A 27,155-nucleotide genomic window follows, 5' to 3' on the forward strand; every position below is an offset into this window, starting at 1 on the left:
AATGTCAGGTTCTGGCATTTAGACTTGGACAGGGGTTTTCAGATTGTCTGTCTTGGATCCCTAGGATTCTAAGGAAGGTTTTCTGTGTGGAAACGGGGAACGCAGGCCACTAGGATTCTGGGTCCTTCACCCTTAAAGCTCAGTTTAAGATTTTATTTGGAAAAAGGATTTTGGTGCTCTTGAGAAAGCTTATCAACCCTTGTTATCAGTGGGAAGGCAGGGTTTGAAGGTTTTTATCTGAGAGAATTCGCTGAAGCTCTTGGAGGGCACTCCCTTGTTACCTTCCCATATCAGTCAACCTAATCAATCGATGCTGTTGTTTTTACCACTTGAGTGGGTCTTGAATCTGGCCCCTGCCACTGCAATTAATCTCACTCTCTTCCTGGTTTATGATCATAGCCTCTTGGCAATTGGTCTTTCTCCTTCTGGTCTCATGTCCGTTCAATCCTTTAGCCACACTGCTGCAAATATCTTTGTAAAATAAATGAGATCACATCACCTTCCCACGTTTAAAATTCTTCAGTGGCTCTCCATTACCTCCAGGATAAAGTTTAATGCTGTTGCCAGCAAAACTGGCCCCTGTCCATCATCTAGCCTCACCTCTTGCCATTTTCTTTTTTTTTTTAATAAATTTATGTATTTATTTATTTATTTTTGGCTGTGTTGGGTCTTCGTTTCTGTGCGAGGGCTTTCTCTAGTTGCGGCGAGCGGGCCTCTCACTATGGCGGCCTCTCTTGTCGCGGAGCACAGGCTCCAGACGCACAGGCTCAGTAGTTGTGGCTCACGGGCCCAGTTGCTCCGCGACATGTGGGATCTTCCCAGACCAGGGCTTGAACCCGTGTCCCCTGCATTGGCAGGCGGCTTCTCAACCACTACACCACCAGGGAAGCCCACCTCTTGCCATTTTCATCCACGATGATAAACTTCAGCCGCACAGATTAGAGCGGCATGCCGCTTCTTAAGCTTTTGTGATATTTCTCACCCGCTCTACCTTTACTTGCTGTTCCCTTTCAAGAGTCCCCTCCTGGCGTCCTTCTCTGGCCTCCCCTCTGAGCCAGTGCCCACCACCCTGTGTTCTGTAGTGCTCTGGGCAGTGCTCTGTGAACACTTACACTCTGGACTCTGATTGTCTTCCTTCCTCAATGGATCCTAAGTTCCTTGAGGGAAGGGACTGGGTCTTCATCATTGTATCCTCCAAACCAAGACACAGGGCTCTAATAAATGATTATGAACGAATGAATGGTGTAGAGACATTCAGAAGACCTCTTTCCTCAAAGTGCCATTCAGTGGAAACGTGGAATTGTATCTAAAGAAAGGGAGAAGTAAAAAGATGCATATAATACTAAGGTCTTGAGCAAGGTTGCAACATCTGAGTGAGCACTAATTTCCCCGTGTTCTTAGTGTGAGGGGTAGAGGGTGTATTGCTAACAGTCCCTGGAAAGTGAAGCTTTCGAGGTAGGATACTTAAATAGAGGGGCTCAGAAGGAAGGGAGCTGCGAATCAGCAGAGCAGGGGGAAAGAAAGCGAGTGAATCCGGCTGCCAGGGCTAATGGGAGACTTGGTGTCCCGAGGGTGTGGCTGGCCATGAAGATTCAGGTGCACCTTTTCTGAGTTGGGGGAATTGCCTATAAATCACTTTAGAGTTTAGAGTTCAAAAATAAGGGAATTCCCTGGCGGTCCAGTGGTTAAGACTCGGCGCTTTCACTGCTGTGGTCCGGCTTCGATCCCTGGTCGGGGAACTAAGATCCTGCAAGCCACGCAGCACGGCCAAAAAAAAAGAAAAAAAGCTGTTATAATAATTATGATGGTAATAATAAATGGAGGATAGGTGGATAGATGTTTCACCCCAGGGGATTTGGCACTTTAAATTTTTCAGTCCACTGCAGCCTGTATCATTTCAGAGGTCCTTAGAGCAGAGACCTGCTCTGACAAAGATTCCTCATTACCTGGTGATTTCTCTTCTCCCTGATGCACCCTGGGACTGCTCGAGCTATTGTTCAGCTACCGGGAGCCAGCAGAGGCTGGGCGGAGACAGCGTTGGAGTCTCCGTGACTCTAAGTAAACATTTACATCCAGGCTAATCTGAGCAGCAATGGGCAGACTGTTAGCGAACACTCTTCCTTCAAGGATGTAAAGACAGAGAGCTTGACTGTCTAACAGTTGAATGAACTGTTGTCTGTGAGGTGTTGTCAGCCTCAAAGAAGCAACCAATTTTCTCTCCTTGCCCTCTGAAAAAGATCTACTTGTGCCATTGTTAGATCTCTTTGCTACAAGTATTCTTGGGTTGGATTTGGCTTCTGAGTTTATCTCCATTTTCAGGAATCCTTCCCTGAATACCCACCCTCCCACCTGCCCAAGGCAAGGTAAGGTGTCACTACTGGCAGAACCAGTAGGCTGTCTACTACTGGTATGCAGCCCTGTTGTCACCACGCTGCATTCATTGTCTTTGTCACTTTGCTGCTTTGTTTCCTGCAACGCTGCTACACTAAGGAACTCAAGAGCAGAGACTGTCTCTTCTTTGCCATCACCTGGCACAGCACCTGACGTGCAGTAGGCACTTGGGTATTTATTGAAGGAATAAGTGATTTTTTTGTCCGATGTACTAAATTAGTTAGATTAGGGCAGATAAGGAAATAGTCACTAGATGCAAGATGAATTCTTGAGGATTGATCACTTAAAGATCTCTTCTTGGCAAGTCTGTCTACACTTTCGCTTTTTTTGCTTCTCTTTTTCCCTGCCCAGGCTCTTAAATTGATTGCATAAAATTTTGTTTCCCTTTGAATGCTGTAGGGGGCTGCTGCCACAAGAGCTATCTTTGGAGTTTACGTAAATATTTGTTGTTCAAGGGACCTAGTACGGTCAGAGCAGGGAAATTGGGGAAAAGCAGATTCTCAAACCCCTGGAATCTGTGACTTGAAGAACTGTGTGGGTTTATTTTTACTTAGGGGCGCATAACCTAGGGACTATGGATAGGCTTCTGGAGGCCTGTGAACCCCTGATTTCCTACAGCTGTTGGTGAGATTGTATGTGTGTGTGCGTGCACGCACAATGTGGATGCACCAGAATCTACAGCCTTCATTAGGGTATCAAAGTAAGAGGAGTCTCCTCCTCCCCAAAGGTTAAAGACTACTGTGCAGCCGAGTGTTGGTGGAATACCTTCCATATGATCCAGAGCAAGCGGGGATGATGGCACACCTTTGTCCTCAAGGAGTTTATGATCCAATAAAGATTAAAAGATTTGACCCTAAGCCTCTTAGAGCTGGCAAAAGAGAGATCAGTGAGGGCTGGGAGATAGATTTGTTAGGACTTGAAGGATGAGTAGCATTGAAGTGATTGAGACTAGATCAAATAGTTTTCTCTTCCCAGCTCTCCAAGACAGGAGGCCTCATAGCTTCCCAGTGATTCCATGCGACTTGGTGGCCCAAACTGCTTATAGCCCACCTCCAGTTTCACTGTGTGCCCATCCGCTCCCATTGGATCCTTTCCAGAATAGAGAGTCACTGATCTCGTATACTCATGACAAACAGCAGTAATAGCAGCTAATAAAACGTATAATGTGGTAACATTAGCTCCTGGCTTTATTTTCAGTATCTCACCTCCATATTACAGATTGAAAATAGACAACCCTCCTGGGTGCTGGAGTTTAATAACTCCCTCGGTTTTATCCCTCCCCACAGAGAGATGGCTTAGCACACATCTGTCTCCCTTGTGTGTTCAGTGACCGCGAGAAACAGACGCCCAGTGTCAGTGAGCACTTTGATGTGTGGTGTACCATTCCTCAGAAAACACCAACCCAGTCTTTCCTGGAACTGCCTTCCAAAAAACCCCACCAAACTAGTAAATGGAAAATGGCTGCTAAGTGTTCGGAATAAGTAATATGCATATATTTCAGCTTTATAACTAACTGAGAGCAAATTACAGTGTTGCCCTGATGGGAGACAGCAGGACAAAAGGCCAGACTCTTTCTCGAGCTGATTTCCTACAGCTGTTGGTGAACTCCCAGGCTGCTTAATCTAATTGGGAAATGCTCTTTATTTAGCCCTAGCGTGCGGCACAGAGCCTTCTACGGCACCTGTGGGCAGCGAGGCAGGCGTGACCCTCAGTACGTTCCTTACCTTCTCTGAGTCTGTGTTTCCTTGGCTTCCTTGCAAGGGTAGTTGTGCATATTAAGAGAGAACACGTGCCAAGTGCCAATTAGGACCTCACGTTGCCAGGCCCAGTGCTGAGTGTTTCCATGAGTCTCATCCCATTCTCATAGCAGTCTTCTGAGAAGGGTGTGATTTCCAATTTTCTGAAGAGGAAAAGGGGATTCAGAAAGATGGAGATTGGAGCTGGGACTCTAGCCCAGAGCTCTTGTTACCCTTTTGGCCACATCGCCTCCCTTCACTGGGGTGATTTGAAGCCCAAAGAAGACAGGTCAGTTGGGCCCTGCCAACTAATGGAGCAGTGGGACGGGGCAGCTGATGTCGGCCTCTGGCCTCCCGCACCAACATCCCCTCCCTCTGACTGCACGGGGGGGTTTCTTTCCCTCCTGACACCAACTGTGTGGGGTCTTTTCCAATACCACGTCAATTCTCCGCCACCAGCCAGGTGTCCTGCCACCCAGTTCTGGCACTAACCACCCAGAGTTATCATCAGGCTCTACAGGTTTAGGGCTCAATCCCACAGAACCACCCTCACTTCACCACGCCAGTTGCAAGTCCCTGGGCTGTGCACACTCTGTCTGACTTGGCCAGAAAGTCGGGGGTTCCCACAACCTCCCCCCAGGTTCGATAATTTATTAGAACAACTCACAGAGCTCAGGAAAATGCTATGCAGTTGATCCTTGAACAACACAGTTTGAACTGCGTGGGTCCACTTATACTCAAATATTTTTCAATAGTAAGTACAGCCGTACTCCCCAGTCTGCGTTTGGGTGAATCTGTGGATGCTGGACCACCGATACAGAAGAACCGCAGATATGGAGTGTCGACTATAAGTTATGGGCGGATTTTCAACTGTGTCGAGATTCAGCACCCCTAACCCCCACGGTGTTCAGGGTTCAACTGTCTTACTATTACAGTTTACTATAAAGGATACAACTCCGGAACAGCCAAATGGAAGAGATGCCTAGGGCAAAGTATGGGGTAAGGGACACAGAGCTTCCATGCCCACTCTGGGCACGCCACCCTCGATGTGTTCACCAACGTGGAAGCTCTCCGAACCCTGTTGTTTAGGGTTTTTATATAAAGGTTCCATTAAATAGGCATGATTGATTAATCATTGACCATTGGTGACTGAGTTCAATCTCCAGCCCCTCTACCCTCCCTGGAGGTGGGGGTGGGGCTGAAAGTTCTACTCTTTCATCAAGGCTGGGTCTTTCTGGTGACTAGCCCCCATCTTGAAGCTATGTAGCCCCCCCCCCCCCCCCCCCCCCGCAAGAGTCCACCTCATTATCATAAACTCAGGTATCGGGTAACAAGGGGCTTGTTATGAATAACAAAAGACACTCCTATCACTCAGGAAATTCCTGAGGGTTTTAGGAGCTCTGTACCAGGAACTAGGGACAAAGACCAAATATATATTTCCTTTATACCACACTGTCCCTGCCCTCCCTACAGGGTTCCTGCGTTTAAAACCTTGCCAGTGGGCTTCCTTAGCCCCTCTGTGGACACCTAGGGCTGAATTGGCCCGTGACCTCTGAGGCTGGGAAGGAGCAGCCAGAAGAGCCGCACCCTCGGCCGGTGTGCCTCCTGCCATGCCGGGAGGGCTGTGCTCATGCAGGGCTTTTTCTTCCTAGAGCACCTACCTGCCTTCTTAGCTGCTCTCCCGTGACTTAGAGGGCAGCATTAATCCCTTTTTATAAGAGAGGGAACAAATCCTGGAGTTCTTTGGGCTGAGGCCACTCACAGCCATCAGAATGGAAAGGACCCACATTCCAGCCCTTTCTTCTGCGCTTCAGGCTGGCGAAGCTGTGAGCTTTGTAGCATCAGACTGAACCGATTCAGAACTTTACCAAGTTCCTTCCCACTTGGGACTGCCCTAAAAAAAGCCTCCATATTTCCATCCACATTTATCATAGCCACTTTCTACAGTTATCATGGAAGAGAATTGGTGGGACTAGAGCTGTTAAATCTAGTCAGTTATTTCCCTGCAGTCAGCCTAGATCTCTGTAATTCTGTCTTTCAGAAAAGGCAGCTAATTTCAGTAGAGATACTCCTGTCTATCGCTATAATAGTTTAATAGGTGCAGTTAGTTACAGCTCGAATATACCAACGGGCTTTATGTGAGTAACTGCCATATTTATGCTGCTTTGAATTGATGGTAAAGTGCTAAAATACGAGGTATGTGGTTTCATATGCTATGATTTTATGGGGGTTCTGTGTTACTTAATCTCTCCCTCCCCCTATAATTCTAGGTTAGCTAGTTGCTTTCTCGTTATCCAAATAGTTTTAAAACAAAGCTTTCTCCACATTTTTGGACTACTTCCCATGTGCCCATTTCTCACCACCCTCCTGTATTCTGCTTGCTTATAAGTTAAACACAAGTCATTTGCATTCCAGAAATGCCTTCTTGCCATAAAAGCAGGCAGTCAGCTCCACTTTGGGCTCTTTCAGATAAGCAGCGTTCATGTAGCTTGTGACTCGGCAGTGCTAGCGGATTTCCTTGGGACCCAGTGCCCTGATCGGAACAGCATGCCCTGGCAAGCTGCCTGGAGAGCCCAGCAGCCAAAGCGAAGTGAAGTCTGTTTCACAGAGTAATCCCGCCCTTCCATCCAAGACAGAAATCATCTGGGTGGAAGCCCAAATCCCCAAGACAGTTCCGACAGGCCTGCCTTGCCCGGCTGTCCCGTTGCACTCTCCCTCTCCACAGCAGTGAGCTTTGGTGGACAGACCGGCTCGCCCTTCGCCAGCGCAGAGGAGATGAGACTGCTTTTGCCCCGACAGGCAGCGCAGCAGGCTGTGTCCTGTCACAGCCGCCCTGCGGAGCCGCACCCGCTCTCCACCGAGGGCCCTCGCGCTCTCCCTCCCTCTCCCTCTCATGGGGGGCGTGAGCGCGTGCGCATGCGTGCGTGTTTCTGTCCAGCTTCTGGGAAAGGGTGCAACCCTCTTGGGGGGGATCCCAGGCAAAGCGAAGCCGTTGCCCTGCTCTGGAAAAGTGAGCAGGCCAGATCTAGAGATCACATGTAGAACAGCAGATGGCTTGCCCTGGTGAGATCAGGAATTCACTCAGTCCCCATGACTTCTCTAGGGAGTAGCGGAGGCAGGGAAACCAGTCCGTAAAGGAAGGGAGGAGTTGGGTGCGCTTGTGTATGAAGCACCTTTTCTGTGCTGGCCAGGCCTGAGGCTTTCTCTCCCATATTCTGTGGGCTGGAAGGCCTGCCAGTATGCCTTGAGGCGCAAGCGTGGTTGAGAACAAACTACTTCAGTCTGCTTCCTTCCTCTCTTCAGCCAGAGAAACTGCACTTTTATTTTGAGGCATGTGTTCCTCCTTCCCTCCTTTCTGTGGATAGTTACTGAATGCCTTCTCCAGGCACGAGTTACTGTGCCAAGTCCAAGTACATAGAACGGTAATCGGAAAACATGCCTGTTCTCTCCTTGGGGGACCAGCAAGCAGCGAATAATCACACAGCTGTACAGTAACTCTCAAGTTTTGCCCAGTGCTATATGGAGAAAGTATGGGGGTAGTGTAGTGCGGTGGTTAGACGCAGGCTTTGGAGTCTGTATGGGAATAGTCATAATGGTAGTATACAACTCATAGGGCTGTCGTAAGGGTTTTGGAGATAATGCATGTAAAACGCTTATCACTGTGCCTGGCCCAAAATATGAGGATTGCATAAATGTAAGCAGTTTTTATTATTATAACTGACTTAATTTAGATCTGGGGGTCAGTGGAGACCTCTGAGGGAGCAATGTTTAGCCAGCCAAAAAGGTGGAGGTAGAAGTAGAAGGAACAACTTATAGGAAGGCTCGGAGGCAGGAGGGGCTCACGCTTCGAGGCTCTGAAAGGCCAGCGTGATTGGAGTGAAGTGGGTTGGGGGCGGGCCGCAGGATCAGGTGGTGATGCAGGCCACCCAGGCCACACGTGGACAACTTTGTGTTGTATCCTAGATGCAGAGCACAGATTGTAGGCTGGTGGCTGGTGGGGACCACGATCAGATTTAATGCCAGAGTGTTAACAGCCTTCTAACCTATGAAGTGTACTTTCTTAGTGAGGAAAGAGAGGCCAGGAAAGGAGGGACACTGGGCTGTGATTGGTGACATCACAGAACCTTTCGTGGTTCATTGGGAATGAGGAACTGGAAAGAAGGTAACCTCTGCCCTCATTAATGCTTGAGAGGAATCTGCCTATGACCTCAAGGGGCTTTACTTGGGGGCCTGCTGTGGAAGGGAAGTTGGCATTGTATGCACGGGGGGGTGTGTATTGTACCTGTGTGTTAGTTTGACTGTTTCTTTGTTGGTGGCTCTTTGTTTAGTCAGTGAGGACCCCCCCCCCATTGCAGTGGCACTAGCTCGCCTCCGAGTCACACTGCCATCACCCCCGTGCCACTGGGCTTGAGTGTGCTAACGAAGTCACACTTGGAGCCCGAAGGACGCTCGCATTCTTGGCAGTAGGGTCTCCCAGCTGCTCTTGGCTTTGAACATTCGTTGCTGCTTTGCAGAGTACAGTCTGCTCACCTCAGTTATAGGTCACACTCCTCTCCCCTCCGTCCCGTGCTGCCCAGAAAGAGCAGTATTAACTCTGGGCTGGCCTAAGGTTCACTTTGTCATAGTGGTTTTCTTAAACACGTATATTGGGCTATGCGTTTTCTTGAAAGCCAGGAAAAAAACAGAGTCCCTCATTTGGCTCAGAGCAGGGTCCAGAAGCCCTCTTTCACAGTTAATGACAGTAAATACATGGGTAGCTTATAAAGGATCAGCCAGATGCTAGAGCCATATGATGCCCCAGACTTGGTGTGATATTTTCATCTCTTCCCTTTCAGATCTCTTCTCCCTTCCTCCTCAGCCTTGAGATTTATGACGTGGCCGTGTGTACATGCAATGGCGTTGGAAATTTATAAAGCCACAATGCCTAGTTGTGGGGCTAACACCCGGTCAGGCAGTCATAATAGAGTGCTAGTGGCATTCTGTCATGGGGAGAAAGGAGGTCTGGCATTGCCAGAAACAGATCTTGATTGGCGAGGGATTTACCAAGGGAAGACAGCTAACAAAGGGGCACTGGAGGGGCCAGAGTGACCCTAGTGTTCAAGTAATAGAAGAGCCAGAAAATCATTCCAAGCACATCCAAAACAGGAAGGCAACAGGGAGATCTAGTTGGGATTCTTTAATGTTGTCAATAGTAGAACTTCATCATAGGAATAAAGCACGGACACTGTCCATTGGCTGCTGTCTGTCGAGAGAGGAGGCAGCATTTTTTCTCTGGCTCTCCCTGCTTATCCTCCAACTGACAGATGAGAACACTGAGTGGGGTGTGAATGAAGAGATGAATGCGTACGAGTAAACAAGGGAGGAATGGAAAATCCTTCTAACCCGTAATGAATCTGGCATTTATAGGGTAAAGCCTACATGTAATATTTAAAGGATAAGGGAACAGGGAATTAACATTGGCGGGAGTAGCATGATGTTTAAATGCACAGTCAAGGTGGGAGGGAGGCTCAAGAGGGAGGGGATGTGGGGATATAGGTATGCATATAGCTGATTCACTTTGTTGTACAGTAGAAACTAACACACCATTGTAAAGCAATTATACTCCAATAAAGATGTGAAAAAGTAAATAGAAATAAGTGCACGGTCATCCAAGACAGAGACTCGAGTGAGCCAGTTCAGAGCCTGCTCCCCCCACCATGTACACACAGCTCTGTGGCCTTGGGCTTAGCCTCTCTGAGCCTCTATTTGCTCTCTGTAAAATGGGAATAAAAATAATAATATTTACCTCAAGGAATTATTGGGTGGATTCGCTATGATAATTCTAGTGCAGAGCTTAGGAAAGTGCCTGGCACATAGTAAGCCCTCAGCAAAAGTTAACTGTTATTATTGTTGTTTTATTATTATCATTATTATTTCAGTGTGCCAGCCATTTGTGTTACGTGCTTTCATATGTGTAATCTCAGTATTCACAACATCTTGATAGTCATTAGTAAACAACCCCGTATTTGATGAGGAACCAAGGCTTTGAGAGGTGGAGTGATTTGTCCTCAGTCACCCAGCAGCTGTAAGACAGAGCCAGGATCAAAACTGAGGTTACTTTGGTGTCAAAGCCCGTGTGTGTTTTTAATATTTTTCTGCCAACTGGCCTGTTTTGGCCGAGCCCTCAGAGCAGGCCATGCCTACAGGGAGGCGCTGCTGTTGAAGCTTGTTAAAATGTAGAGAAAGGGCAGGGGGAAGGCATTATGCTGTGGGCTTTACGTAGGTTATCTCATTTGTTCCTTGCAGTAGTCTAAGAAGGTGGGGGTTAATCCACTGTAGAGTCAGATGTGCAGAAGTTAGAGTCAGGATCCGAACCCGGATCTCCCTGACAGCAAAATTCAGGTGCTCCTCCACTTGCTAGCTTGCTTTCCACTTAGATCGTTAGGATAATAGCTGCTCCCTTAGCCCTGTGCTAAGACCTCGTTCAGTGCACCCCACCAGGGTGTACGGTGGGGACCGTTCTGTGTTGTGCAGAAAAGGAAAGGAAGCGCGATTGCCCGGGATCTTACAGCCGGTAAGTGGCTTGTGACTCCATGCTAAACGCTCAGCCACACCCCAGCCCTTTCACCTTCCGTCGTGGCGGGGGTGCTGCAGTGTGACCCTCAGGAGGAGACAGACTGCAGTGACACTGTTGGCATTTGACCCAGAGAGGTCAGCCCCCTTCAAGACAATTTGGACTTTATGCTCGACGGAGTTTCCTTTTCTCCCAGAGTTCTCAGCACCCCTCTGGTCTTGAAACTTAGCCTGCCTGAGACTTACCTCTGGGATACAGGAAAGAAAAGGAGAATGGTCTGTTAGATGCATTTCCTTAAAAGTTGACAGAAGTAGTTTAGTCTGATGTGGGGCGTTTTACAGCACTGGCAGCACCAATTAAAAAAATTTTTTAAGGACTAAAGCGCTGAGTTTTATATCTAAATATAGAAAGTGAAAAATAAACAAGTCAGAGTTTGTCTTGGAGGAAGTATTGATTTGTTGCTAGAAAGGAAACTTAGGAGGAACTGAGTCCTGGTGTGACCGAGCAGGGGCGAAGCCTGGCCGGGGCAGACTACGGAAAGACTTCAGGCCAAGAATGCCGGTGCCGAGAAGTGGTGCTTGGGATCCAGGAATAAAAACTTTTTTGGACGTTTCAGAAAATCAGACATGTACCAGAGCAGAAGGTGGTTCTCCTCTCGGTTTCCAAGCTCCTGCAGGTCACCTGTCCATTCTCCTGGTGCCCCTGGTGTGGCAAGTGCCACAGGCATCTCTTGGCCGCTGTGATGGGGAAGTCAAGGGTAAAATATGCCAGTTCTTAGCCCATAGGGAACGCCTCGTGGCTGGCATTGCTGGGTCATCTAGCCTTCTGTCGCCAAAATAGTTTTGAGGAAGACCACAGCTGAAAGCTCTGTGAAGGATCTTACCTGCCATGTTGGGTGCTCAGTAAATTTTTTTTTTTAATTTATTTTATTTTATTTATTTTTATTTTTGGCTGCGTTAGGTCTTTGTTGCTGCGCACGGGCTTTCTCTAGTTGCAGCGAGCGGGGGCTACTCTTCGTTGCGGTGCGTGGGCTTCTCATTGCGGTGGCTTCTCTTGTTGCGGAGCATGGGCTCTAGGTGCGTGGGCTTCAGTAGTTGTGGCTCGTGGGCTCTAGAGCGCAGGCTCAGTAGTTGTGGCGCACGGGCTTAGTTGCTCTGCGGCATGTGGGATCTTCCCAGACCAGGGCTTGAACCCGTGTCCCCTGCATTGGCAGGTGGATTCTTAACCACTGCGCCACCAGGGAAGCCCAGTAAATATTTATTGAAAGAAAAAATAAGGCCTCTTTGCTTTTCTCTTTTTTAATGTCCTTTTGAAAAATCACACATGGTCGTGGTTTAAATAATGTGTAGAGGCTTGCTAACAAATAAAAAGCACCAGTTTTAACACTTTTTGGAGATGCTTTGTTCCTGAAGTATCTGGTATTTATTTTTCCTTGTGTATTGCCCCCCAATGTTATTGAATCATAGATTTTAAGAGTCAGAGAGACCTTAGAGGCCTGGACCGTCTTCTAGAGTGGTGGCGGTTCCCACAGTATGGTTCCTGGGCCAGCAGCATCAGCGTCACCTGGGAATGTGTTGGAAATGCAGATTTTGGGGCCCACTCCCAACCAACAGAATCAGAACCCCTACAGGTGCAGCCCTGCAACCTATAGTATAACCAGCCCTCCAGGTGATTCTGCTGCATGCTCAAGTTTGAAAACTAGTGACTTAAAATGCAGTAGTAGAAGAACACAGGCTCTGGAAGCAGATGGGGTTCAGATTGCAATTCACTAGCTCTCTGACCTCGTGCGTGTTACTTTACCTCTTAGCCTCTGCATTCCCATCTGTAAAATGAGATTAGTAATAATCTCTGTGAAGGAGCTATTGTGAGAACTGATGTAAAAATGCACGGTAAGGACTTAGCATTATGTGCCTCACACATAGTAAGCGTTCAATAAATGGTTTATTACTGGTGTTATTAGCTGTCTTCTTAGACCAGGTATTAATCTTTTTGAACAGCGTCCCAGACAGATGGCTATCCAGTGAGAAGGGAGTTCAAAAGCTCTGGCCCTTTATAATGAGTGACAGCTGTAGCTATTATTATTTTATATATTGAGAGAATATTTGCCTTCCTGTCATTCCCATTCTAGTCATAGCTCTGTTCTCTAGAGCCATTGGAACAAGACTGTTCTACATAGAAATTGTTTAGATTTTTGAAGATAGCAGCCTTGGCTATTCTGAACTGTCTCTTGTTCTATTCCCACATGTTAACTTGTTTCTCTTGTTCTATTCCCAAAGATTAAAAGATTCCCAAAGAAATCAGTAGGGCTCTGTTAAAAAAAAAAAAAAAAAAAAAAAAAAGACCTATTGCCGAGATTCTGCTATGGTAATGGGTCTTTGGAGATTTCTGGTATGTAGAGATGCCTCAGAGCTTAAGATTGAAGCTTTCTCAGTGGGACCTCTAGCCATGGAACAGATCTTGTGGCTAAGGGGTACTGCTTTCTGCTGGCAGATGTGAGCCAGAGTCAGCCCCTGAGCGTTTCTGTGTGGGTCTGTGGGTCCCAGGACGCACACCCCTTGGAATCCAGCATCTCTGCCTAGGGGCCTGCTCCAGGCCCCCAGCCCTTTCCCTGCTCCGGTCTTGGGCTCCTTGGCAAGCTGCCCTTGCTCTGTCAGGCATCCTCGTTCTCACCTGTGTTGCTAGCTCTCTGTTTCACGAGCAGCCTGCAGTTTGCAGTCTGCTCTAAGATTTTTGTTTTTATTTAATTGATGTCTAATTAGTAGTTGTGAAAAATTGTACTGGCCAAGCAGATGATACCTTTCCTAAATTATGCCATGTTGTTGTGTAGAGCAGTGGCAGAATTGCTATTTTAAAGTGGGATTTCGTAATATAAACACATGTCCAGATTACAGGAAATACTAAGTTGATGATTAATTGATGCTATGGAGCTGGCCTTGCGCTTTCAAATGCTTCCATTTTTGTGATCATCCATCTAGTGAGGTTTCAGCAGGGCCGCACCTCTGATAATTTCCCGATAGCTAATTTGCAGTTTGTTTTCTGCCCTGTAATACCGGGGCAGGTGGTCATTAGGAGACAATGCAGAGGACTCCTGTCCGCGCTGAAGGTCAGGGTTGCCAGAAGATGATGAATGGCCTGAGGCTGTCAGGATCTTCTCCAGTTCAGAGAGTGCCTCTCCACACTGGGGCTCAGCAACTGTGGACATTGCTACCTCATCGAGGACTTTTTAAGCTCCTGCCGTTTGTAGCATTGTTTTCTTTGTATTAGAGAGGGCTGATACTCAGGTAAAGAGAAAAGTGTAGTGATTTTTTTAAACCTAGGGGGTGAAGATTTGAATCTGTTGACACATACCCAGGGCTTGTCAAAACGTGGGTGATTTCATGTGTAAGCATGTGACGTGTTACCCGAGATGTGAAATAGGTAGAAAGTTTAAATATGTCTGAGAATAGTTTAGAAAAGTCACTGAGGAAAGAGACCATTGTAAAATTACTAACTAGGGATGGTAAACGGGGGCCGTCCTGACCTCTAACTTCTGGAGGTTGACAGCAATAGAGGGGATGGACCATCTCAAAATTGGCTACCCAGAATACTGAGGGCCAGTGGGTTTCACTCAAATGTGGTGTTTCTTTGAGGGGATTGGCGGGGGGGAGACTGTGGTCTGGGCCCCAGCCTGATGGTGGATGAATGTCAAGCATCTTCTGGAACAGTGTGGAGGCAGAAGAGTAGCAGAGGCCCTGGACTTAGACCACTCTGCCTCTTACCAGCTATGCAGTTTAGGGTGCGGATTTCACCTTTCTGAATCTCCCTTTTCTCATCTGTATTCTCTCTCCATCCAGTAGCCCCACCATAAGGGGTTGAGGATTCGATGGCATCATCATTCATCTAATAAATGAGTGGTGGATGTGGGAAAGTATGTAGCCCAGTGCACAACATGGTGACCATGCAGGAAATATTAACTCCAAAAGGGAGGGCAGTGGGAAAGGCCACCACTGGGCTGGGGTGTGTCCAGGGCCTCAAGTTTGGATAGTGTCTGCACTTCTTGTGCCGAGTACAGTGATGGCGCAGCTCCTTTGTAGCTGGGCATTGCACAGTAGGGTGTCCTTGAGGCTGGTCCGTTAACCCCCTTTTCTCTGGGGTGAAAGGGCCCATGTGCAGTCAACAGCGTTTAGGCTAGGGAATTGATGACTTTTGCTTTGATGTTCTTCACAGTTCACTTGCCACCAATCTGGGGCTCCAGAAACAGGCTGACTGCTTTTATCTCGCCTGATGGGTGCCTCTCCAGAGGCATCAATTACGGTGATAACTGGCGTTGAGACACTTGGCTCTCAAGAGCCTCCTAATGGACTTCAGGGCCTAGTCCTCTCTCCACTGTCCGCACTGCCTTCTGGTGTTCAGTGGTGGCTCCAGGGTGCTTCCTCAGTGCCCCTTCAGCTGGTCAGAGTTGCTCAAAACCATGATCTTCAGAAGGGAGCCAGGGTTGGTTTGGCCATGAGATCCCATCTTGGTTTTCACAGTGACGTCATTGTCCTTTAGATCCATGGTCTTAGGGGCACAACAGTGGACTTTCCTTCCTGGAGAGAAGGAGAACCAAGCTGAGAGACAGTGCTTGGAGTCCACTGCAAGCTGCACAGTACTTCCTGTGCCGAGGGGTGGGGAGTGAAGGGTGGAGGGAGTCATTCTCTCACTTGGTACTTTATATCCTCCCATGTTATTATTTAATTGAATTTTAGCATTGCTTTTTTCCTTACCTAACACTGTACACCAAGTAAGTTCCAAAAGAATCACAGAGCTAAACGTAAAAAAAAAAGTTGTAAAAGAGCAAGAAGGAAGAAATAGAAGAGGGCTTTCCTGGTGGCGCAGTGGTTGAGAATCTGCCTGCCAATGCAGGGGACACGGGTTCGAGCCCTGGTCTGGGAAGATCCCACATGCGCGGAGCAACTGGGACCGTGCACCACAACTACTGAGCCTGCGCGTCTGGAGCCTGTGCTCCGCAACAAGAGAGGCCGCGACAGTGAGAGCCCCGCGCACCGCGATGAAAAGTGGCCCCCGCTCGCCGCAACTAGAGAAAGCCCTTGCACAGAAACGAAGACCCAACAGAGCCAATAAATAAATGAATGAATGAATAAATAAGAAAGAGAGAAAGAAAAGAAAGAGAGAGGGAGGGAGAAAGAAAGGAAGAAAGAGAGAGAGAGAGAGAAAGAAAGAAAAGAAAGAAGAAATAGAAGAAATAGAGACTATCTGATCTAGGAACAGGAAAATCCTCTCTAACCATAAAAACAAATGAAGACATCAGAAAGAAATTGATGAGTCTTGAAAACCTAAAATTTTTGAATTATGTACTTCCAAAAAATTCAGTACACAAAATTAGAAGACAGATAACAAAAGGGAAAAAATGTAAAGATATATAACATTAACGTAGTCAGTTCCTTAATATTCAAGTACAAAATGAGAAGAACCACTCCTATAGGAAAATGAACAAGAACATAAATAGGAAATTCACAAAGTAAGAAATACACACTGCCAAGAATCTTTTAAACTTAACTAGCTATCAAAAAATATAATTGTGGGTTATTCCTAACAGTGAAAACTTGGAAAAACCTAAATGATTAACAATAGATTGTTTTTAAGTTACTGTATACTTTGATGTCTTTAAAATCATATTGTAAAAAAACATTTAATGATTTACAACATACTTCACAACATTCACAACATACTTTGTAAATGAAATGGGTGGGTTAAAACAGTGTTCTCTCCATTTTGTTAAAAAAAATTAAAATTCCAGAGTATACATCAAAATGTGGACAAAAAGTATCTTTGTCTCATGTGTTTCTGTATCATTTTAATTTTTACAAAAAACAAATATTTTTACATTTTTAAGTGAAAAAGAAAATGGGCAAAAGTGGGTTGAAGCATCTCGGCAAGGCAGGAGCGCTTTAGCCCTGTTCCTCTCTCCCAGTGGGTGTCTCATGGAGTCTCGCCTTCTTTCCTCAAGTGCAGTCCTCCTCATTCTCTGCTCTCCACCTCCTGCTCCTAAGACACCTGCTTGTTTCTTCTCAGGACTGAGCACTGAAGGCATCTACCGGGTCAGCGGGAACAAGTCAGAGATGGAGAGTCTGCAAAGACAGTTTGATCAAGGTAAGGCCACAGCCCAGCCGAGCACCGGAGGCCAGTCAGGGCAGACGCAACAGCCGAACTGCCAGTGGAGCCCCTCGGGGGTGCTCCTGCCACACAGCCCCAAAGCCAAGAGGTGCTGGCTGGGTGACTGAGAAGGAGAAAGTGTTTGGCCCCTGTCAGCAAACAGAAGTGTCATCCCCGCCAAACCTGCTTCAGCCGGGCTGCTCCCGCACCTCACCATCCACAGACACTGTCCCAGCTCGCCCCGGCACGTGCCGCGTTCACCAGGAAAGGGCCTTGCTTGCCTTGGACTGGGCTGTGCAGGGGTTAATCTCAGGCACATGATGTAAAGGTTGGGTTGAGATGACAATCCTCTTTTGCCAGGGCCACAGGAGTACCCTCAACCATGAGTACCCTCCTCACAGAGTCCCTGCAGGAGAGAAACAAAGCAAGGGAGCATTTTGTGATGAGCTGAGCCTTGGGCCCCAGACTCCCAAAGCTGAACTCTTCATGAGTTAGACTGGCTCTTGGCAGGGACTTCTGTCTCCTAAGCTAGATCAGGTCTGAGAGGCCTACAGCCAGATGGCCAAATCTATTTCACCCTAACCCAACAGCCAAACTCTAACTCTTAGAACTGAACACCCACCAATGCCAGAAGCAAATGAGCCAAAGCAGTAAAAATTCACAGATGTCACTGACCAAAGAGGAAAGTAAGCTGGGGATCAAAGTAGGGTCCAACTGAGCATGTGACTGGGCCTCAGGAGACCAAGCCAGGCAGCCTGTGCGGGCCTGCAGGACCAAGCAGCTAACCAGTGTGCACTGGGAGCAGGCACCCCACCCCAGCACCCTGGGCCCCACAGCGCTTCGTAACACCACAGTCAGTCTGTGCTGGCTGGCAGCGGGAGGAGGTGACCCAGGAGAGAAGGAAAATGTGCGTTCGTCTTGCAGGATAGGAAGCAGGAGGTCAAAATGAGGGTAAAGCCACCCTTGGGTATACACTTGATTATATGCCAGAATCTGTAACATGGGTTACATACAACCCCCAAATAGAAACAGCTGATATCTATCAGTAGATGATTTGTTACGATCAGAAATGCAATAAAGTATGTAAAGAAAAATTAGAGACAGAGGTCAGAGGTATCATGAGCTGGAAGGGACCAGCAAGGGGAAATGAGCCTCGTTGCCCGATCACCACAAGGAGCAGGGATGGAGATGGCAGTCCAGGTTGTTGGTAACGTTTTTGTAACCTTCCAGGAAAAGGGAGCTGGCCTTTTGGGAAAGCCTCCTCCTGTTTTCCCTGAGTGCGAGGGTGTAAGGAAAAGGTAGCAGCACATCCAGGCCAAACACGGGGAGTTAGACGGCACAGAATGGGGGTGCAGCTCCTCTGCTCAGAGGCTGACCTTGGAAGGTTGGGTGTCAGCCTCTGTCTGTGAATCTCAGAATTTCTTTTCTTTTTTTTTAGCAGCACCCAGGGATGCCACCTTCTGTCCAGTCTGTGATGATCCCGAGTCCCTGCCCAGGCTCCACGCCTGCCCTGGGCAGCGTCCCTGGGTCCTCGTTTCTCTGCTTATCCCCAGCGCTGAGTGTTCCTTGCTTCTGCCCAGCTTAGACTGATCTGGCCTCACTCTCCCAACTTCCTTTCAGATCACAACCTGGATTTGGCAGAGAAGGACTTCACAGTGAACACTGTGGCAGGGGCCATGAAGAGCTTTTTCTCAGAACTGCCAGACCCCCTGGTCCCATACAACATGCAGATTGATCTGGTGGAGGCACACAGTGAGTAGCGGCAACCGTGTGTAGCTTGTGGGCCCCTGGCAGCGCCCCAGGCGGACTCTGTGTTGGGCAAATTGAGGGAGGGGGTGCAGCACCGTAAGAATGGGTCCTGCCCTCAGAGAGCTGACACTTTGACTCTTGGAACTGAGATGTGAAGGACATAAGGAAAGGGAGCTAGCAAGGTGGCACCGAAGGGGCTGACACATTAGGCCCCTGCCTTGGTTGACCAGAGGTGCTTCTCTGAGGGTTCTGTCAAGAAAGTTGCGGGTGGCCCCAGAACTCCGTGAGTTGAGAGCCTGGTTTTGATGTCGGCCTTGGGGCAGATCTCTGCTCCGTTGCTTGTTCACGGTGTGTGCATGGCCAGCGTGACCTTCCCTGGCCCTTAGTTTCCTCTGTTACCATCCCTTCTCGTACTTATTAAATGAGATTAGGAGAGGTCTGGAGGCAAGGCTATGTCACAGACCTGTTAAGTGGTAGGTATATTACTTTCCTTTGCCCTCCTCTCACTCACCCCTCTTCTCCCAGCTCTCTTAGAAGGAATTTAACGTGTGGTGCAGGGCCAGATAGCCTCTGAGGAAGCCATCCTCTTGAGGGAAGAGGACAGCTCCAGTGGTCCTGACCACATGATCACTTGAGGCTGCAGCAAGTTAGCATCTCTGGTTTTAATGGTCACCTTGCACGGCATCCTGCCTGCCCCGAGAGCTGTTTCTGCCCTGGCTCGCCTCTCTCCAGAGGCATTTGTCCACCATGTGGGAACCTTCCCACTGGGCAGCCTTTCCTGGACTTCGTGTAGTGCTCTGGGGGGGGCCTGACCTCTCCAAGCTTTCCATGGGGTGACACTTCTGAACTTTTTTAGCCAAAGGCAGCCTTCTACTTTGTACCTGTGGTGGGCCAAGACCCCAGAAGCAACCGCTGCTGTGCAGCTACAGAAGGGAGTGTCTTTGCCAGCGACCAGGGGGGTGGGGAAGTGGAAAGGGAGCTGTGTTCCTGGGACCCCAGCACATTAGTCTTATCTTGCCACTGCCCAACTCAAAAGAGGGAGTTTTAAGCAAACACGATTTACTCACAAAGCTGATGGTGTGGGCAAAAATCGGGGGGCTGTCACAAATTCGCAGGACTTTAAGATGTGGGTCATAGACTCTTAGTGGCTTCGGGAAATAGAGGTGCTGACAGAAGCCCAACTGTGGAGGGGAGGGGTGTCCCTGTCAGAACCTGACTGCTGTCAGCGCTACAAAGCCCCCAGAGTCACTGTTCTGTGGGCTGCCTTTCCTGTGATGATGTTTCCACAGTCTAGGTGCCGCCTTCACCACCATATTTTACGCACACCGTCTTAGCTGATTGAAATTGTTGACACCCCCAGTCTTATCCAAGCCCCCAGGGATGGGGTAGAAGCACTGGCAGCTTCTGGGACTGTCATAGGGTTCCCTGGCTTTCTTCCCCATCTGCCTTCTCAGGACAGGAGTCTGGGTTTCTCCAGGTGAGTTAGGGGGTGGGGACAGGTGCCAGCTTCTGCTCTGGTCCTGCCACCCAAAGATAGAGGTCCTCCCAGCAGTCACTTCTCTAGCAGGCTCCAGGCTGGCTCAGATGTGAAACACATGGGAAATCTCCATCCAGAGCCAGCTTTCTTTCCATCCAAGCTAAGCTTGTCTCTGGGCAGAAGTTAGGAAGAGAAGGTGTGGGCTGGTACCCAGCTTGCTGGAAGCCCAGAGATTCCTGACAGCGTTTGTCTTGACTTGGCGCCATCTAGAGGCTTTTAGAGCCCTGGCACCCCACAGAAAGAATCCCATTGTTTCTGCGGGAATTGCTGACATAGCATCTTTTTGTTTTGGGAGGGTCATGGGGGGCAGGAGAGGAAGGTGTTATTGATAGGGAATCAGCTGCCTTCCTACAGCAGCTTCCTCCGCCTGCCCCTGCTGAGGAAGGGAGCTTCTTGCTGCTACTGCAGTCTGGAAAAGGGTGGAGATTTTCCGCTTCCTCTTCCCATTGTGTGTTTCCTGTGCCCCAAGCTAGTCAGCTGGAACTCCGTTGTCTTGAACCTGGTAGAGAGAAGTGTATCTCACTGACATGGCACCTCTCACGGCCTTAACAGTTGAGTGAGAGTGGGGCTGTGTGTGTCAGAGCTTAACTGAGCCAGAAATACCGACCAGGCAGTGCCAAAGTTAGTGTTAAAGGACATGATGGAACAAAGGTTCTCATGCCCAAAAGTAGCTATTCTCAGCCTGGCTGGGTTTCCATGGCAATGTCAACTTGACCAGCTCTTTCCACGTAGTACCTAAGAGCTGTTGTGTCTGTGTGTGTTAAGGGCTTGGAAATGGTTTCCGATCCCATCACAACAAATATCAAGGTCACTATCAAATTGTTTTGTAAGCTCCAAAATTTCACAATAGTGAACATTGCTGAAATTGTGCCTACAAATTGAGATTTTTGTGATTATTCACCAGTTATTTTCCTACCACATTCAAGGTGATGTGTGGGAGATTGAGAAATGAATAGCAGCAGCCGCAGCCCGTACTGCTAGGGAGTGGCAAGCTGGGCGTGACCTTCTGTGCTGAGACATTGTTCCTGCCCTCCCCGGGTGCTCATTTAAGTTCTCTTCCAGACAGTGTGAAGCAACCTGAGCTGGAAGTGCAGAAACGCAGTAAGGAGAGAGGAAGGTAGAAGGCCTCGTGGAAGAGATGGCACCTGAGCTTGGCTTCAGAGAGGACCAGGATTTCAGGAGGCAGCTAAAGGGGGCTTGAATTCCCCGTTCTGTCTCGTCCTTACGTTTCACCCCAGCCTTCAAGAAACAGTATCATTTATTCTTGCCCCACATCTTCTTTCCCTCTCACAGCCCCCCCCAAAACCCCACCACCACCTATCCGGAATCCCTCTGGTCCAGCAGTCCGCACACACACTGTCCTATGTCTTTTGTGCCAGAAAAGGCCCTAGAGCTGCCTGTGTCTTGGTCCAGAGGCTCTGAGCCTAAGGACCTTTGGCTTCAGAGCCTCGTTAGCCCCCATAAACTGCTTGTGAGTTCTGTGTATGCATTTAAGTCTACGGAGAAGACCATTGTCTTTCATCAGATTGTCAAAGGGATGGGACTTCCCTGGCGGTCCAGTGGTTAGGACTCCGCACTTTCACTGCCAAGGGCCCGGGTTCGATCCCTGGTCAGGGAAATAAGATTCCACAAGCCACACAGTGTGGCCCCCCCCCCCAAAAAAAAAGATCGTCAAAGGGATACATGACCCCCGATGGTTCAGGATGCTGGCTTATCGTCTCACCCTTTCCATCTACAGATGAGACAGCTTGGGGCTAGAGATTAATAAATGACTGACTGGCAAGGTCACCTGGCGGACCAGTCTGGCTGCTCACTGGGCTCGTGTTCACATGCTGCCTTGTGATGTTGCTAATCCTGGGGTCCTGCTTCCTCTTGTCTGTCCAGTTAGCTGCTTGAGAGCACGGGGGTGTTCCTCGTCTCCTAGCGTGTGCCAGGCCCTGTGTGGGACCGGGACAGATGGCAGCAGACAGGCAAGTGTGCCGTCCCTGCCTTCATCTGCTGGGTAGGAGACATCGGACAGGTTACTGCAAGGTCATACCTCCAGGAGAAGGACACCCTGAAACTTCCATTCTGGGCCCAACAGAGTGAGAGTTCAGCCTTGGAGTCATTTCCCACCAGAAGGACAGGTGGCAGTTGCATGCCATGTGTGCCTGCATGCATCACTGAGCGGGTGTGACCTGAGCCGGTGTTTTCCTTTTTTGGTGGTGCAGATGTGCATGGTGGTCAAAATCCATCAGGGATTTTCCTCTAGGCACTGAGTTGAGCGGTAGCAGATCCAAGCCTAGAGCCTGGTTGACAGCCTGGGTACCAGAGATGGCAGCAGAGTGACACAGCCAGGGCAAGAACAATGTTTGGGATTAGGGCCCCTGACACCAATTTGTGTGACCTTGGACCAGCATTCTTACTTCTTTGGGCCTTGGTTTATCTGTATACTGTGAGGGGTGTAGCAAGCTAGCCTCTGAGGTCCCCAGTGGCCTCTGGCTAGCCTCTCTTTTTTTTTTTTTTAATTTATTAATTTATTTATTTTTGGCTGCGTTGGGTCTTCGTTGCTGCACGTGGGCTTTCTCTAGTTGCGGCGAGCGGGGGCTACTCTTCGTTGCAGTGCGTGTGCTTCTCATAGCAGTGGCTCTTCTTGTTGTGGAGCCCGGGCTCTAGGCGCACAGGCTTCAGCAGTTGTGGCTCGCGGGCTCTAGAGCGCAGGCTCAGTAGTTGTGGCGCACAGGCTTAATTGCTCCGCGGCATGTGGGATCTTCCTGGACCAGGGCTCAAACCCATGTTCCCTGCATTGGCAGGCGGATTCTTAACCACTGCGCCACCAGGGAAGTCCTGTCCTCTCCTCTTGCTCCAAAGTTCTTGGGACCTCAGTTCCAAGTTCCCTGGTCTGTATCCAGAGTTCGTCTTTTTTTTTAAAATTAGCTATCTATCTATCTATCTAGTTAGTTATTTTGGCTGTGCCAGGCCTTCGTGCTGCAGCACGCGGGATCTTTGTTGTGGCGTGCAGGATCTCTTAGTTGCAGCAAGCGGACTTCTTAGTTGCGGCATGTGGGATCTAGTTCCCCGACCGGAGATCGAACCCAGGCCCCCTGTATTGGGAGCATGGAGCCCTACCCACTGGACCACCAGGGAAGTCCCCAGACTTCGTCTTGATTCAGCTGACCTCAGATGCCTCTCCTGAACCTGTATTGATGTCTCAGTTGACAGACACATGGTTTCAAAAGTATGGTTTTTTAGCTGAGGAGGCCTGAGCCCTATAGAGCCCCTCACCCCTTTCAAAGAGGATTATTGAAGCTGGCGAGGGCTCTGAGCATGGTGGCAGGCAGGGGATCCAGAGCAGGAGTGCTGGACTTGGAGACAGAGCTTGGTGCCCACCCTCCTTCCCCTCACCAGCCTTGTGTCCTTGGTGTTGCCTCTTGAGTGGGTTTTCTCAGCCAGCCTGTTGGATAAACCAGCCCCACCTTCCCTCAGGTGGTGGGAGGGCTGCACAAACAGCAACTGTGAAGTTGCCCCGCCGACATTCCTGCACCCTCCAGAGGTAAAAAGTCACTGGTGTCGTGACTACCATGGAAAGACTGCCAGTTTGAGTGGGTCCCTCAACACTGGTGGTGGTTTGCTTGCTGGAGGGAAATGAAGACAGAAGGACAGGTCAGGTCAGAAGGATGTCCGCGAGGTGGACCTTGTTTTTCACGGGGCCCGGCTTTGCACTGGGAGGCTTCCCGTTGTTCGCTGTGCCGTCCTCCCCTCCTCCTGCCAGCCTTCTGCTGCTCCCCGGCGCTCCCGAGCACCTGCCCCGAGCAGCCGGCGGGGGAGAGGGAGACGAAGCCCGGGGAGCTTGGCCATCTAGGTCCTTGTTAGGCGCCTTGCTGACGTGCTACACCGGGACGGGGAGAGAGGCTGGCATTCCTGAGGGTGGCCCTTGAATCACTATCCGAGCAGGTTCTGTAATCCCCCCGGCCCACCGCCTGGAAGAGAGAGAAGGAGCAGCCGCCCTTGTTGCTCAGCGGATAGGAAGGAGAGGGGACGTCCCGGGCCGGCGGTGCCAGTAGCAGCCCCGTTTCCTGCGTCCAGCCAGGAGGACGGGTGAGGCTGGGCTCTCACGTGAAGGTGCTGCCGTTCGTACACAGCTGTGTTCTTGTCGTGCAGGCACCTCGGAGAGGCCTGTGCCAAGCCCCGTCTGCAAGGGCGCAGCTGTTCTAAGTGAGGCTCAGCGCGCGTGCTTCTCGTGTTTTCCAGGACAGTTGTTCCTCCCTCCACCCCCGCCCCCACCCTGAGCAGTTTCCTTCTTTTAAGTAAACTTTTTATTGAAACGTAACAGTAAAGGACTTTGAAACTCAAGGCCAGACAAAAAGTGTGCCCCTGAAGTTGAACCCTTAAAATAAGTCTTGGGTTCAGAGAAATGAAACTGATAATGGCGCCACATAATTAGTTCCTGTGGGGGGTTTGTAGTCATCTTCTAACAGACAAATGTTACCAAAACACTGTTTTTATCAAGCCACGCTCTCAAGTCAAAGCATTCACCGGTTTCATGCTCGTTAGCCTGCCAGCGAACACTCTCAATAGCTCCATGCCTGCCATCTTTGCAGCCGCCTCTTCCACTGGTCCCCTGAAACTCAGACTTGCTCCCAGGTGCTTGTTGTGTGTCTGGCTGTGAGCTCTTCATTTCATGGTGTGGTGTGTTGCCAAGTAAAGGAGGCACTGTCATGAGCCTCTTTTATAGACAAGGAGACTGCCGCTCAGACGTGTCACTTCCCCAAGATCACACAGCTGTGGTGTCAGAGACAAGATCTAGACCACCACACAACCCTTCCTCCCTGTACCTCCCCACACCTCCCCACCAGCCGTTTATGTTCCATCTGTCCTTCTAAGTCTAGCTTGAGGCTCCCAGACTGTGACCCTCTAGGAACGTCACCTCCTACAGAAGTTCTTAACTAGGAGGCCGCAGGCTTCCTAAAGAATACATGGGTCTAGAGAGTCTGTGAAGCTCCAGGAACCGTAGACAGGGCTATACACAGTTTATTTGTGGGAGAGGGTCCAGAGCTTTCATCCATCCTAAAGGAGCCCATGTCCCCAGACCAGTTAGGAACCATCATATTTCTTAACGAACCCCCTGTCCACCCACCCACAGCCATCAGTTGTGGGAGAGCTGCCATCTCTTCATGGGATCCTCCTGTGATTTTTATGAGCCCTGGAGTCCTAGAGATAGCCTTCAGTTCCGACAAGTGGCCATAGGGATATCTTTCCATGCTCAGAGAGATCTCTCGACCAACTGGTTCCAAGTGGTCTCTGGACCATTTTTGTCTCACTAGCCCAGGGCGGCTCTCCCAGACAAGGCAGGCCAGGTCTCCTCAGGAAGGGGGAGCCAGGGCCCCAGGGAGCACAGTGGTCCTCACGCAGACTCTGAAGCCATCTGGAGAGGGTTTGGTTCCCAGACCAAGAGGCTGATTTCTGCAACCTCTCTGGGCCTCAGATTCCTTATCCTTGAAGTGGGGTGATAACAGCCCCAGCCTCGTAGGATTGTGAGGACTCGCTGAACCAGGCCTGGCATGGATTAAGCGTTTCATTTGGGTTAGCTTATTTTCCCTCTCTCAGTACATTAGGATCCCATGATGGGCAAACTCTGGGCGGTAGTGGGGGAAGGGGGTATGTAGTCCCTTTGATGAACTACATAAGAATTCCCCCACTGTTTCCATCAGCTCCTCCAATAGGGAGATATGTGGAGGGTCCCTGTGACTCCAGGAAAAGGACGGAGCCCTGGTCTTGTGACAAACTCCCTCCCTAGACCGTCTGTTGGCGTGGGTGGGTGGCAGCGCTCACCCGTCTGGTCAGGAAGCAGGCAGGCTTTCTGCATTGGGATGCCTGTCTCCAGGGGCAACTGGATGAGCAAAGAATGGTGTTCTTTATGGTAGATTCTCTCTGGATCGTGGAGTCTCGGGTGGGGGGGCCAGGAAGCCCCAGGCGTACAGCGCTCCCCTTCAGCAGGGGCCTGGGACACGGAGGTAGGCCTGACCCCTAGCCCCATGCCACTGCCGGGTGTGCCAGCCTTGGGAACTGGCTTGCAGGGAGAGGATGGGGTTGGGCTTCCCTCAGAGAAGGTAGAGTATACAGCGTACTCTTCCCTGGCCACCAACCCACCAGTTTGACCAACTGCCCAGGACCAGTATCTGCTTTGAGCCCCAGGCCCACCAGCCTTGGTCTTGGTTTTCTCTTTCCTCAGAAATCAATGACCGGGAGCAGAAGTTACACGCCCTTAAGGAGGTACTCAAGAAATTCCCAAAGGAAAACCATGAAGTCTTCAAATATGTCATCTCTCACCTGAACAAGTACGTTGCAGGGCTTGCTGTTTGGTCTCCCCTCCTTTGAAAACCCCCAGTCCGGGCCAGCTGGCTGTAGAGTGAGGCTGAGCGAGGCTCCGTCCTCAGCCTGTGGGGGTGCCGGCTCGCCAGGAGCATCCTGGGCTCTTGGCTTCTCCACCTCAGGTTCTTGCCCTGGTTCTGCCTGAGAGAGGCCTGCATGGCCCCCGCACACCCAGAGTCCTTTCTCCAGGATTCGTGTTTCCTGACTGGCGTGACAGAACGCTGGGCCGAGACAGGTGTGCAGTGTGAAAGAGTGGACTCCAGTCAAGCCAGTGCCCGGAGCCACAGTCAGGAAACCAGTTAGCCGCGTGGTTCCCACATTTATTCACACACAGAATAGGTTTGCTTTCCAGCCAGACCTATTCCTCTCCTGACGAAGGGGTGTTTTATGAACCCTGGCTTGGGATACACACGCTTCTTCTCTGTACAGCCAGAGCATTGCCCCGCTTTGGGGGCCTGGGGAGAGTCCCTGAGGCATCCTGCCCACCCACGGGGCTGGGGGGGGCGGGGTGCCTCCCGTGAGCTGGGCCTCAGAGCCGCGTGGAGACACTGGAACAGAGGACGGGGTGTGGAGGGGCTCGGGCCTCAACTCGCAGGCCAGGGCCCCGGAGAGCTGTGCTGGGCCTTTTCTGTTCTCGGGCTGCGGGTGGGCGGGCCAGGAGAGCAGCCGGCGAGGCAGTGACCATGAGCACAGGCGGTCGAGA

General features: G+C 49.8%; 1 protein-coding gene across 1 annotated transcript in view; it reads left to right on the top strand.

The window, feature by feature from the left end:
* The window catches only part of ARHGAP35 (Rho GTPase activating protein 35), a 120,103-nt gene that overhangs the window by 88,152 nt on the left and 4,796 nt on the right, over window positions 1-27,155 (top strand). Inside the window, exons 4-6 of the mRNA XM_061174288.1 lie at window positions 16,735-16,812; window positions 18,436-18,567; window positions 26,313-26,418. Coding sequence (XP_061030271.1) covers window positions 16,735-16,812; window positions 18,436-18,567; window positions 26,313-26,418 — 316 coding nt within the window. The remainder of the gene's footprint in view (window positions 1-16,734; window positions 16,813-18,435; window positions 18,568-26,312; window positions 26,419-27,155) is intronic.

The sequence above is a fragment of the Eubalaena glacialis genome, chromosome 18 (assembly GCF_028564815.1).
Source record: "Eubalaena glacialis isolate mEubGla1 chromosome 18, mEubGla1.1.hap2.+ XY, whole genome shotgun sequence".
Taxonomy (NCBI): Eukaryota; Metazoa; Chordata; class Mammalia; order Artiodactyla; family Balaenidae; genus Eubalaena; species Eubalaena glacialis.